Source organism: Seriola lalandi, unplaced genomic scaffold (genome assembly GCF_002814215.2).
Source record: "Seriola lalandi dorsalis isolate HSWRI2012SDOR001 ecotype SW California unplaced genomic scaffold, Sedor1 jcf7180002054569, whole genome shotgun sequence".
Lineage (NCBI taxonomy): Eukaryota > Metazoa > Chordata > Actinopteri > Carangiformes > Carangidae > Seriola > Seriola lalandi.
This window is the reverse complement of record NW_019525122.1, coordinates 1275341-1289595: the sequence shown is the minus strand read 5'-3', so window position 1 is coordinate 1289595 and position 14255 is coordinate 1275341. Positions and strand designations below refer to the sequence as shown.

General features: G+C 39.5%; 1 protein-coding gene across 1 annotated transcript in view; it reads left to right on the top strand.

Annotated features, from left to right (window-relative positions):
- pcdh11 (protocadherin 11) overlaps nt 1-14255 on the top strand; it is a 122181-nt gene that overhangs the window by 73188 nt on the left and 34738 nt on the right. The window contains exons 5-6 of the mRNA XM_023416719.2: nt 579-614; nt 5946-6144. Coding sequence (XP_023272487.1) covers nt 579-614; nt 5946-6144 — 235 coding nt within the window. The remainder of the gene's footprint in view (nt 1-578; nt 615-5945; nt 6145-14255) is intronic.

The following is a 14255-nucleotide window of genomic DNA, read 5'->3' as shown; positions in this document are numbered from 1 at the left end:
GCCAGATTCCTTCTATTTTCTTTGCAAATCAAGTCATGTACTCAGATTATTATACACAGTACAAAGAAAACAAAATTAGTGATTAAAAATTAAATACTCTTATCTCTCTGTGAGTTATCTCAGTCCCCAGAGAGAGGATGCTATTTTGCAGGCTTGCGGGTGTCTTTTGTTCCCAATTTAGAAGCTTGTCGCTGTTTATTGTTAATTTTTGATGCTTCATTTGATATTCTGTTCACTTTCCTCCCTGACATGCAGAGAAAACATCTTTATCAAAGTGTCAGTTGTATGGCTCGTGTTGTCAGGATGTCAGGTTTGCCCTATTCTTTACATTTCTGAGGAGAGGGTGTGTACTCTGCAGCCGGGTTTGTTGGTGTGCCAACCGAGCATGGAAATGTGCTGTACAAACTCCGTGTCTGAGTAAAAAATCAATATGTATCCAGAATCTCTATTTCAACTTAAAAAAAAAAAAGACATTAAAACTCTGAAAACCTATGAGGTTGTCAATTGTGAACTCTGACGGGCTTTAAGAAGTTAGAGTCAGACAGCGATGTGAAATGACTGTTCTTCTGTCCTTGCAGGAGGCCTGTCAACTTGGCAAGATAACTTCTGTGAATGTAAGTCTCACTCTGTTCTCTACTCTTTCCTGCATGTGCATGAGCATCATTACAGCATGATACTGTACAGGGGCTTGGTGGGTTACTACAGTATATTTCACATACATCACACCAACAATAAATCTGCATGTCACCACTATAATCTTTGTTGCTAGAAATATACATATTGTTGCTACTATTTGAAAACCACCTACTTATGTAAATGTTTTATAACTTCCAGTGAAAAGGTTCCGTGGGTTAAATATTAAGTAAATTCTGCCACCATCAGGATTCTAAAAATGTTTTTTTTTTGAATCCTTGTAAAATCATTTTGGGGATGGAAGGTTTTAATCCAACGGCAATGATTGATCTATTTATCTTGTCCATGACCTGACCGGTGTTCTATTTTTTTTTACTTTACTATTCTTTTATGTGTCTGTAAAATTGCTTTGTTATTCTCGTATGAATATGACTAAAAAATCATGGGTAAATGTTTTAAGACACCAGGGATTTGTTTTCTTCAAACAGTGTCTTAACTTAAGAGAGTTCTCAAACTGCGTATTTCTCCATGATCAGACAGAGAAGACATCGAAAGCTTTTTCTCATCATTTAAAATGTTTTATTTTATGCTTTAGAAAAGGTACATGTACTGAAAAGTTTTGCTCAGAGTGAAATGAAAGCATCTTTACTTTTGAAATCTTTATTGTTGCATATTTAACTGAAACATTCAAAAGAGATCAAGGGCATTTCACTCCTCTTAAGACACCATTAACATTAAATCCAATTCTGTCTTGTTTCGTCTGAATATGCCTGTGTGCAGACGTACACACAGGTCAGCTGTCTTTGGTCCATGGGAGCAGGACTGTCATAGTCACTCTAACACTTTGCACAACAGTTTCAGTTTCAGCAGACGATACTGCTCCTGTAAAACACTGCCCAACATGGCCTGTGTGTGTAGTTCTAAGTTTTGGGAGAGCAGTCTTTCCACAGTCCACAATTGTTGGCTATTTTTGTTGTTTGGTATAGATTTACCATCCAACTGCTATATATCTGTCACTTTATGTTTGCTATGATTTATATCTAAGTCATTATATTGGTAACATTTTACAATTATTAAAGTTTTTCGTAAGATCCCGATTAGCCAGGACCAGAGAGTGTTCCTAATACCGTCATAGTTCATGTTGCATAGAGAAGATCATCATAGCTGATGACTCAATAACAGATAAATTATCATTTGATTTGTCAAAAATCACCCAGTAATCTCTCAACCCACTTGCTAGAATCACCTCCCCCTTGCTTATTCACGCTAACTCACCATCTCACACCCTGTGGCATATTCACCTCACATTCTGCTGTAGAACAATAAAAAAAACAAGGGTTTTGTGGATGTTGCACAGTCTTGACACCAAACAGAATAGCGACAACTGGGGCAGTGTTTTTTGATTGTTTTTTTTTTTGTTTTTGTGGATTGTGCCATTGCTGTTTTTTTTTTTTTTTGTTGTTTTTTTTCTCCATATAAGACATGTGAGACATGACAAATCAGCATCTCCTCTGAACAGATTTATGCAGGTCTAGGTGTGCCCGCGAGCTGATCCTTATCTGAAATGGCAGAGCCAATCTCCCCTGATTCACTCCTAAGTGGTCCCTGTTTATCACTCAAAGTGGGGTGGTTGTCAGCCAAGTCCTTCTCCACGCAGCACAGACTTCTTTGCTATTTCTAGAGGGTGGTAGACGGGGGGGAAAAAAAGTATGTATGATAATAAAAACTCAAAGAGCCGAGGTCTAGCAAAGGACAAGGTGGCAGCCACTTGGCCTCCCCTCTTCTATATCTAAATATAACGGACTTCTAATCCGGTAACCCGTGAATCCAGCCCCATCTGCCTATTGTTTGGGTGGTTACCAGAGGGAGGGTTTTGGATCGGCTGGCCTGTTATATGGTAGAACTTGGCATGCATCGCTCCTGTTCATTTTATCTCTGTGTACATACTTCTCAAGGCAGTGTTTTATCTGGCTGAACGGGCTTTGTTTGGTCTTGATATCTCTTACCGCAGCTTGTCTTTGCTTTATGGATTTCTGGCAGCTTCTTTAAATAAGTGATAATGCTTAGCAAAACACTCACCTTGACTCCTCTGCGAATGTTTGTTTTTGTTTGTCACGTTTGTCTTTCAACATTAATGTTTCATTCACGTTAGTCATTATCACTGGGAGCAAAACTTTTATTTATTGAAGACTCATTAATGGTATTTAATTGTAATTAATATTGTAGCTAAACCACTTAGCATTGAGATTTATCATGAAATCAGATTAGGCCTTTCTTAACATCTGGCACCAACTTGAATGGGCTTGAATAAACAGAACCCTAAAAAGTAAGACACTCCCTTATGCAACATGATTATGTCCTAATTGTCGCGGACAGCTGTTTGTTCTAATAGATTCTGGATGCCATTGTTGGAGCAAGTTTCCAATAATTAGAATCATGTGGAGAGGAAGCATGCTTTCTGTAGAGCTGCCAACCTTCCGTAAGTGGGCTCTTTTCTTTGCTGGAACCTGGACTTTACTTTTCGCGCACATCCTCCAGTAATTTGAGAAACAGCTGCCAACACTGTTTGAGAACAAGTAGATATTTAGACTACTTGAAAGCGTGGGAAAACATGGCACACAGAACTATATGATTTTGCCAACAAGGTATTCATCTCTTCTCTGTCTTAGAAAAAGAATAAAATCGTGAGCGGAGTGGGGGGAAAGCGTTTCTCTCTGTACAGGACTTTACAAATACACCTCATCATTTGGCAGCGGAACCTCACGCCACATGCAATCAAAGCCAGATTCATTTTAATCCTGCTTCATATATGCATATATACATATATTTTTTTTTTTTTTTTTTTGGTTCAGAAATTAGTGCAACGCATGTGAACAGATCCTATTTTTCTTTCTTATTGTTGTCGGTAGAAAAGAAACAACGACAAAGAGCTTCAGTTTCTGAGTTGAATAACAGAAGAGTTGAAGGTTGTGTGTGTTTTTCTGTTTGTTTTTTTATCTGCCCTTTTTCCTCCCTTTTTATGCGTATCTCTCATCCGACTTTTACTAACTGGCATACACACACATGCACACACACACACACACACACACACACACACACTCACCACACACTGATTTGTGGCCCCGGGATCTAGATGAATCAAGTAAATAGAATATTTAGCTAGCTGTTTCAACATCACAGCATTGAAAACCACTCAGTTGTGCTTTCAGGGTGCTAATTGTGTGGATTTAGGTTAGTCAACCCTCTCTGATAGTTTTCAAATGAAGCTTTTTGTGCACTTGGTTTTTGGCAGTTTGTCCTTCATTAGTGCCAGACTTTATTTCACTCTCCCTCGCTCCTCGATTTTCCTGGCATTATTTAATCTTATCAAAGAACAATAATTGCTTTATCTACGCACTATAGTAGCTAAGGAAAAATATGTTTGCACAGAGACATCACCTCCTCCTGAGCTTGAAGGAACATGTGTTAATGATGTTCTTAATTCAGGACTTGCATATTGCTTTTGTTGCTATAGCGATGAAGAAAATCAAGACAGTCATTTGGGCTTCAGTTGAAAAAAAAAAAAAAAATCCTCTCATCAGTTTGAATAATGGGACGAATAAAATTCACAGCAATAACCGAAGCTGAGGGCGTAATTATATTTTATGTGTTTTATGCCGCTATACAGTGTGATGCAGTATGATGTTACACAGGGAATCATGTAGTATATCACTGCGACAATGCTCGGTTTTTACAAGTTTTACCTCAAAGCCATGTCAGATCTCCTCATTCCTTATTTTTCTTAGTGTTAAACTCTGACGAAAAGATATTAAATAAAGTAAAATGAAATCAGTGGTGTCTACAGGTTACCCAGCGAGCTTCACAATAGGAGTGATTGTAACTGTGTGGTTTGTTTTCTGGAGGAATTGCTAACATGTTAGCAGACAACAGCGTATGCGGGGTGTGTTTTCTTTTTAGCTCCAAAGAAAGGTCGCAACGTGAACTTCTGTAAACCTCGAGAGAAATCAAAGAGACCTGCACCTCTCAGAAGAAAATGCCCACACGCCTGTGATCCCCAAGACTTTACAAATCAAAGTCTCAGCCTCCACACCCGTATCCACCTCCTTTTGTGTCTGAGATGGGTGAGAGGGAAAACTAGGACATAGTTCAACGTGGTAATACGCATCCCACCTATTATCAGGACGGGAAGTCTCAATTATAAATCTTAAAGTCAGTTTATTATCTGAAAAGTAATTCACCGGACTCAACAGACCAGAAATTTTTGGGTTACGAGGTCACTGTTTCAATTAGTCCCCTTGGTGACAAAATGCAGTTTTGGCATATGTTCCTATTAAAAGCAGGTAAAGATGATGGATGCAGTGCTGGGCGTGAAACAAAAACACTTGATACAATTAAGCAAGGATTTCCCTTGTAAATGCCGTCCTACAGTACTCATTCACCCATAAACAAAGCGTTGTTGTCATCGCTCATCATGATATTAATAATCTTTGTTTGTCAGTGTTTGTGTGCCAAGACTCTCTCCAGGAGCAAGGAGGATAACAGAAAGGATAGGTTCTTTAATACCAAAGTGCACGCATCCCTGGAACGACAGAGGTTTTAAGGACATGGTTTAAATGTTTCTGAAATGTGTCTGAGGTCAAGGGGAAACTTTGTGTTGATTATTACATCCGTTTAGTGACTCACTCAGGCTTTACCAGCTCAGTTCAGTCAAATACAAAAGAATGAAAAAAAAATATTTATATATATTTTTCTCATGAAGTTGTTTATAGCCTCAAAGGCACACACATAGTTTTGGTTTTAGGTTGTGGCAGAGAGAGTCTTATCTGAGATTTCTGTCCTCACCTCTATACAATGGTGAATGGAATTTCAATTGTGGTGCATTTCAAAAGCATTGAAATATTACATTTTTGAAAAATCAACAACAAACTGACTCTTCAGAAGGGATGTCCTTGTTCCTGTGGACAGACCTGACTGTAAACAGTTTTCATTGGAACTATTTTCTACTGTAAAAAATATAAAGACTGTTCTCATTGTGTTCTATGGATTTTTCAGAGGAACTAGAGACTGTTTACAGAAAAAAAAGAAGCATTTCTTTTGATTTCTTTCAATGTTTTTTTTTTTTTTTTCTCAATGCTGTGAGCACAACAGATAAATTGAATAGTGTATTCACTATCCATGCACACAGCACTACTTGCAGTTTCTTGTTTGTGATCATTTATTTATTTGTTTATTTATTTTCACTTTCTCTGTTACTTTAAACTGCATGGAAGAGTTTTCTAATAAAACATTTCTTCTTTGTCCATGTGCTCCAGACCCAGCGCCGTGTGACATTCCATCTTCCAGACGGTTCCCAGGAGAGTTGCAGTGATAGCGGGCTGGGAGACCCGGAGCCTAGCAGCACGGCCAGCACCACCCAGCCTCTTCCCCTCAGCTTCCCCCAGGAGGAGTACTACGAGCAAACATCACCCAACAGCCGCACCGAGGGAGACGGAAACTCAGACCCGGAATCCAGTGAGTATACTGAGTTTTGTGTGTATTTTCAGGCAGCAGGCAAATCTGTTGTGTCTCATTTTTATTGTTTTTTTTGTGATTTTTGACGCTTAGTGTCTGCAAACGCAATTTACAGGAGGCCATCTGTGTTTTTAGACAGTAAAATTATTTACTGAGATTACAGCTGTGATTTTCATAGTAACAACACAGCCTTGCAGATGCTTAACAAGCAACCATTTTCTGTCGGATGACTAGTAATAAGTTGGTTACACATTAACGATTTTGTCAGGACGATAATTTTGTTGCAGGAGAACGAGCATTGAGTCACTGAGAGGGAGAGGAAGAGTTGATCCATGTGCTGTATTATTCAGCTTTTCCTTTTAAGATGAAATCTCAGTCATATTACAGATGCAAATAAATTGGATGTTATCAAAATTGAAAGTAAGTCTGTTGTTATGGGAGTGCAGAATGACATTAAGGTTGTAACTTGTATTATTGACAATTAATTTTGTAAGCCTGAATATTGTAAATGTTGTCCAGGGTTAAGCTGTACAATGTGAGGGGAATTCTACCTCTGAAGTCGGAAACTCTGTTCCTGAATTTATTCAAATGATTCACAAGACAGCTGTCACTGCATGGCTTACTGCCCAATGATGTTCTCCATAAAAAACTCCATTGAACGCAAGGATGCACAACTCCTTCCTCATACATATACAACAGATTTTTTAAAAATCATTGCTCAAATAACTGGCTGAGGGGAAAAAAAAGAGTGCTTAAGACATACCACAGAGGACTCTGGGTTTTTTTTTTTCTACCAGTGCTAGATGAGATCCAAAGCGAGCATGCCAGTGATGCTGCTGAAGTGATTTTGCTCCACCTTAACACGAACAAGGCTATTCTGAGTTCCCCATCAATGTGTCCTTGTCACATACCAACCTCCCCCCTCACTTCAAGCTGTATATTCTAGTCCTGATGAATCAGATTGTATTATCTGGAGGTAACCCTGCCTCGTGTATTGCAGAGGGGCACCAGGCTCAGATTGGAGCAGACCTTCACTGCTCGTGTGGCCCGTGTGTCATTGCCAGGAATGGTTGAGCCATTGCATGGAGTTACCTGTCAAAAAAACTATCTTTTTTTCTTCTATACAGCAGAAAAGAAAACCTACAGGACAGGCAGAAATAGATTGCTTTGCATACACCTACATGCAGTATAGCCATTGTGTCATAGCTGTAAGTGAGACAACAGTCTCATCCTTGGTGCATCTGCCTCCCCAGCAGCTGCACTGACAGGTCCGGGGCTGGGGTGTCAGTGTGAGTGTGATTGTGAATACATTTGTTAGACATTAGACAAGATGGCTGACATCCTGGCGATGAGGACTTGTTCATTTACATGCGAGGGTCCGTCCCATTTGTGATTTTTCTGTTTTTGATGAGAGGATGTTGCAAGCTCGAACAAGAAATCCGTTTCTTTTACAAGATAGTCCTTTTTACGCATCCAGCTGACCTCCATATTCCCTCACAACAGTACACACACCTGTATACACGCAGGCCTGTGTATGAACACACACACACACATACATGCACACACACACACATCTAATGATCAAACCTCTAGCTCCCCAGCTGTTCTCTTTAATATACTCACCATGGTGACAGCAGTGATTCACATATGTGATTCATTCATACACAGAGGCAATTGCTCATCGTCTCATTAATATTCAGTGACATAAACATCACATACTTCATAAACTTACTCAAATACTGCACTTACCCACTTTCCCTCTGGGGTAATATTTGTTGAAGTGCATTAGTTTTAGAGGACCATGCTAATGTAGTAAATGCATGTGTACTTATATAAATTGCTGCATTAAAAATCACAGCAGAGAGTGAGTGATAACGCAATAAGTGAGAGTGTAATATTGGAGTAGTTAGATATTATGAAAGTCACTAGTTATTTGACCAAAACCCCTCTGTAATGCTCTGTAACCTTATCAGGCCAAATGGTATTAAAGTCAATGTAATTTTCACTGATGTTAATGTAAAAACCGGTTAAAGCAGACGGGACCTGATCATGTTCAATGGCTGTGTAAACACCATATGACAAGTCATTTCATAAATTGTATGTGCTCATATATAAGTCATTATGAAATTTATGTAGGACTGTGCAGTGTTCAGGTATTTATATTTTACCTTTCCAGGCAGGAAATTCACATTTTATACTTGTATAATTTCAATAAATACATCTTTAAAAGAGCATACATTCTCACCTAAGTCACAAGAGTCCTTTCATTTGCTTTTAGATCCCGCTGATTTAACACACACGCGCTTGCACGCACACACACACACACACACACACACATATAAACTCGCACATCATTTGAAGACAGAGTGAAAGTGGTCTGACTCATCTGGCTCCATTTTCTCCTTCCAGAAGTTAAGTCAGATAAACTCTGACTCTGTGCTACTCAGTTGAAAAAGAGATGGATGGATCCTGTACATGGCGACTGTCTCAGAGATGAGTGCGCTGGTGACAGAGGGGGGCCTAAGATGGATTAGATATGGTTTTATCAATGAGCACCAGGCTGGCATGGCGGTGGCAATCTCTTATCATGTCGTCTCAATTTGTAAAGCAAAAAGAACAAGGGGAAGTGGAAAGAGGGGAGAGGAGATGGAATGACTCCAAGTGAAGAAGGAGAAATAGAGCCGAGAGACGGAAGCAACGAGACCAAAGCAACGGTAAAAGAAAAAAGAAAAAAAAGAGAGAGAATTTCAAGAGTCAGAAGCGGAATTGTTTCGTAAATGTGCTTCAGCTTGGGCCTGAATGTCAACTTCCACTGAATAATTGTCTGTGCCAAAGGCAAGCCATGTGGCCTTCTTATGACAATGAATTTCTCAACTCCTCTTTAAACCTGCATCTTTATTAGACCACCCACTCTTGAAATAAAGTTCATATGACATTTTATGTTTCTATTATTTATGAGTTAGGCGGCTGTTCATTTTATGGGCTCTTGCTTCCCCCTCCAGGCTTACTTCACCACCCCACCATCAGTCTTATGCTGTCGCCTCTTTTGTCACACATTGTTCCAAAGGTTTTGATATTTCCTCCTTTGTCTCGACAAATAGATAAAAGCGGCAAATTAATATCATTAGCATGTGTGTTTTTAGGGCCAACCCCCCGTACATCTGACTGCTGGCTGGTACAGAACTACACATCCAGAACAATTAGGCATGATGAATCGTACCTGTCCCTTTTGGCCAAATTGCAACACTTCATCAAAACATCAAAAACAGGAACACATAATGATATGCGATGCATCTCTTCCCTTGAATAAGACGGCTGCACAGTGCTGTTTCAGTCTCTCGTATTGAGACGGGGTGCTGCTGCATCCTCAGTGACTGACTTTTCATGGCATCACTAAGAGCACTGTTGTTTTACATTTGATACTAGAAGCATCCAGTTGATGAAAATGTCATTCTTGACCCATATTGGCTCAGACATTGTGTCCTGTGGATGTTGTTGTCATTTTTTTTTTTTTTTTTTTTTTTTTAAATGGTAATGACCACCGACCTTCTTCTGAGAGATGTTACAGCACTTGTGATCATTCCGGCTTTGTTGACATTGAATAATTCAATCCCGTATTTTTTTTTATTTTCATGCATTTATTAATTTTCGGACCGCCCATGCTGTAAAGTTGATGTTGGCTTAATGATGTCCTGAAAGGTTTTTGTTGAAGGATGGGACTCATCATGTCACAAACAGGGAACAGTGCTAAGCCCTCAGACAAAGTGCAGCAAAGTGGGAGCAAATCCCTGCGTCTAAATCCTTCACATTTTTCAAACAATACACAAATTTGTTCTCTGGACGATTTGTAATATTCTTATTTCTTTCTCCTGTTGTTGGAGTTGAGGGATTTAAGAGCTTGTGCTTTTGCCCACTTACAAGCCGCTCAGCAACGGCAGTTTTGAAGCAGTGCATTAGTCTCTGGAAAGAAACATGAAAACGCTGTATACTGTAGTGCCGTATCTTAATCTGTGGCATATGGCTTTCAAATGACCAGCTTACACCTTGTCTGTCTAAGATCTAAATCTGCTATTAAAATAAGCCAATCCCTTTTAAACACTGCAACTATAATAAGATTATAGTTTTAAATATGCTGCACAGTGTATTATAAAAGCGGAGACTTTTTTACTAAAGGGAATTGCTTCATCGAATAACAGATTTCAATCAATGACTTTGTTTGATATTTAAATTATTTTTCACTTCATGGTATTGTATGTCTCAAGCTTTTAAAACAGATTACATAATTCCTGATTCAAGGAGACAAATAATCTGATTAAAGGCTTGCGGAGTTCTTACTTTGTGGGGGTTACGTTCTCAACTCTTTGATTTCTGTAGGTCCAAAAATTTTCATAATAACTCTCAGACTGAGTTTCCAGTTGACTGATTTACAGCTGCCCTTTTCTGTGTCTTTGGAAAAGGCCACTTGACTTGATCTAGTGTGCCAAACACGTTGGTACCACTTGAATTTTTAATACTTCTCAAACCTCTGACTCTATCCAAGTATGTCTGGCTCGCCAATGGCAAGCTTGCACTAAGATTGGAATTCAACTGTCTAGACACAATCTGCCGTTGAATAAAGGGATTTCATTAGGAAGTGAAAAAAACAACAAAAAAAAAACAGTTAGATGGTTGTGATTGAAACGCTACGACTTCAGTACAAAACTGTAAGACTACATTTTGTCATTCATACCAAGACTTTAACACATTATTATGTGACAGCAACAACGCCATAGTGTTCAGTACAGTTAGCTGCATTAATTATTCATATGAGTCCAATCTCAGTTTCACTTTGAGAGTTCTCATATGCAATTAGAAGTAATGAATGTGCTTCTTAATTACATTCATTTGTGCAAATTTCCATTCCCCATTGAATATTTCTGTGGAAACATTGTGACACTGACCAATGGCATATCATTTGCAATGTGACTAAATCCATTCAGCATAGAACAATTAGCTGTAATTAGTGTTACAATGTCATCAGCGACCAGGGGGAAAGACTAAGCTGACATGCAACGGAGAAGAAGACCCTTGTTCGGAGAGTTAAAAAGTCCATCATTGTAGTAAGATCCAGATAATTGGCTGACCACAGGTTAGAAAGATGATGAACTGCTGTAAGACTGTTGGGCTTGATTCTTTTTTTTCTTTTTTTTCAACTTTTTATTCATGTAAAGTTGGCTGAGCAGGCATTCTCTTTGATAGCGATGGCCTTATCCACATTTTCACACTTAGGAGCCAGCCCGTCTCGCCATGGACCGCTGACAAATGAGCAGGTTCACTGAGGTGATTAAGAATGAAGTGCCTTGCTTAAGGGTACATCCCTGGTAGTTATTGAAAGACAGGAGAAAGCATGTCTCATTAATTTCACAACATGAGCTTACATATTGTCATGTTATCAGAGATATTCTGGCTGCGGTGTGTATATTTAATTCATTCCGGACATAAAATGGTAATGCAGCCTCTTCCTTTTCTTGCAGTTATCCCACAATCTACAAGATAACTTCTTCAAACCGCTTTTTTTTTTCACATCATTTGCACCAGTTTGCTTCCCGCTTTATATTCTCCTTCATATAAATAAATAAAAGCCTTTGTGCCTTCTGGCTCCTAGAACTTTTTACAGCTGCCCCAGTGGGCTTGCAACAGAGCTAAATGAAGCAACAGTGAGTATTAACCTACATAGATTGGACCTTTCCTTTTAAGATGATTTTAGATTTTTTTTTTTTTTTTTCTCTCTTCTTTTTTTTTTGACCGCCGGGGGTCTAGAGCTGAGTCAGAGGGGGATTTAGATGGACTCATCTGTATCCTTCTCAACCGGTTGGGATTTGGTGGGAGTGCTCAGCACTCAGAGGTGAGGTGGAGGGGAACCTTTGTTTTATCTGGTTCAAATGCCACACCAGTTGTCTCGGAGAGAGAGACGAGCTATTGATCTGGAGGAGTCAACTCAGCTCACAGAAATCTCTCTCCGCCCTCCTTCAAACGACTGAAAAGTGTCATGTTAGAAACCTCCTTTTCCAGAGTATTAGGCCCCTTCTTTGTTGCCCTGCCAAAGTCTTCTGTGAAGTTGAGACGGGAGCTTTCTGGTGCAATCATCCAGATCTTAGCGGGACAAGACGGGGAAGATATTAAAAGATTTCAGGACAATCAGCGCATGGCATTTACAGTTTTCATACCAGTGGAAATGCTTCACTGCCAGGACCAGAAGAAAATAACACACATGATGGAAGCTGAACAAATTGTCACAATGTTGAGAGCTGACTTACAAACTAACTGCAACAGACAGGCAGTGTTTAGACTGAATACATAAAACCAACAGCCCCTTAAGTCTACAGCACATCATGAGTGACACATATTTATTTTTTGACTTGGTTTTGTTGCAAGAGAGGATTGCTGTAAACTGTTTTAGCTTTGACCAGAAATCTACAAATTTGCCTTTTTTCAATTAATTAACTTGTATATATTTAGTCATTTCGTTCTACTATTTTAGGGGATTATCAACGCATCATTTAATACTTTTATTCCAACGTCTCTTAATGCTCTAATTTGCCCTGAGAGATGTGATTTGAATGCTTGGAGAGTTGTGCTATCTTTAGGAGAAAAACAGGAAAGTTGGCTGAACACACCATGTTTGACTGTCCAAAAGTTGCTGCTTCAAATTCACTCAGCAACACTGTGAGTTCAGTTGGCTTTTCAAAGACCTGTACAATTAAAATACCCATTCCAAAGTTGTTAACATGTTCTGTAAGTCTTGTGTCTGGTTTGGGAAGGGATCAATAGCTGCCAAGTTTGATCGTGTCTCTGGACAATGTATTCTGAACTCGGCAGGGGTAGAGAGAGACTTCAAACAAGGATGGAGGCTCAAAGGCCCGAGCCAGCAATTCACTTTGTTCCATTTCACTGACTCTGTGATTCCTAAACTGGAATATGGCTCAGGCTGCATATTAAACCTGTGAAATGTTGGGTTCGAGAGAGGTGAGCTGCTTTGCTGCATGATTCCATCTTGCTGATATGATCTCAGTAACACCAAACATGAATCATTATAAACAACAACACAGATGAAATCAAAAATGGGCAAGCTATTTATTGGGTGCCAATGGCGTCTTTGGCACTTGGGTTAAAAGGCTATGTAGCAGTGCGTGTTGAAATCAAGCATCCAGTAAACATTGCCTGAAACCTCGAAGTCAGAGCTCTTCAGATAATAAACTTACTTCAGGTTTTAAACTTTCGCCACGGATCTGGACGCCACAAACCCCTCCAATATTTTTTAAGAATCACGCTGTCCTTTCAGTGCGATGAGCCGAGGTTACACCTGCCTGAAAGAGCCGAAGCCTTCCCTTCAGAAGCAGGAGGAAAACATGGGAAGCTATAAAATATAGATGGGCTGATGTTTTATTCAAGGCCATTTGTTATAGATAGCTTTTTACAAAAATCCCACTCCTTTTCATTTTTAGTTTGAGAGCTTGTGTTGGCGTGAACATTTTTGCCCGCAAATTAGCCGCACCTGTCCCTCCCACCAACCCCTCCCCGCTTACACGAGATGTACATTAACACACCGTACACACGAATTGCCACTTCCCAGTTCAAACTTAAACCCAAAGCATTGCATTATGAATATGTCCTGTCTCATTTCCAATGTCTTGAAATTATATTTACATCCCTGAAATGGGGATGGACTTTCTTTGGCGCTCAAATTAGGGTAAAATGTGAACATCTGCGCATACGAAAAAGTGTGACTGCAAAACCTCCTCATTTGAGCTTTTATGTTTGCATGTTTATGTTTGCAGATTCTTCTCACAAGATCAGAGGTCAGCCTGCTTCATATTTCAATAAAGCCATTATGCTCTGGCTTGGAGGTGTTGAGTTTCAGCATAACCAATGGCATGGTTTATTGTTAACAAGCACATTAGCGAAGCTGAGATGGGGTTAGAGGAAGTGCATCTCTCTCTTTCTCCTTTTTTCTCTCTTCCCACCCCACCCCCCTTCCTTTTAAGGTATAACGCCATAGACAGATTAAAATGCATGGTCCCATCCCTTTCTCATTTTTCACATGCAGTCGGTCTCAAGGATAAGGATGGCCT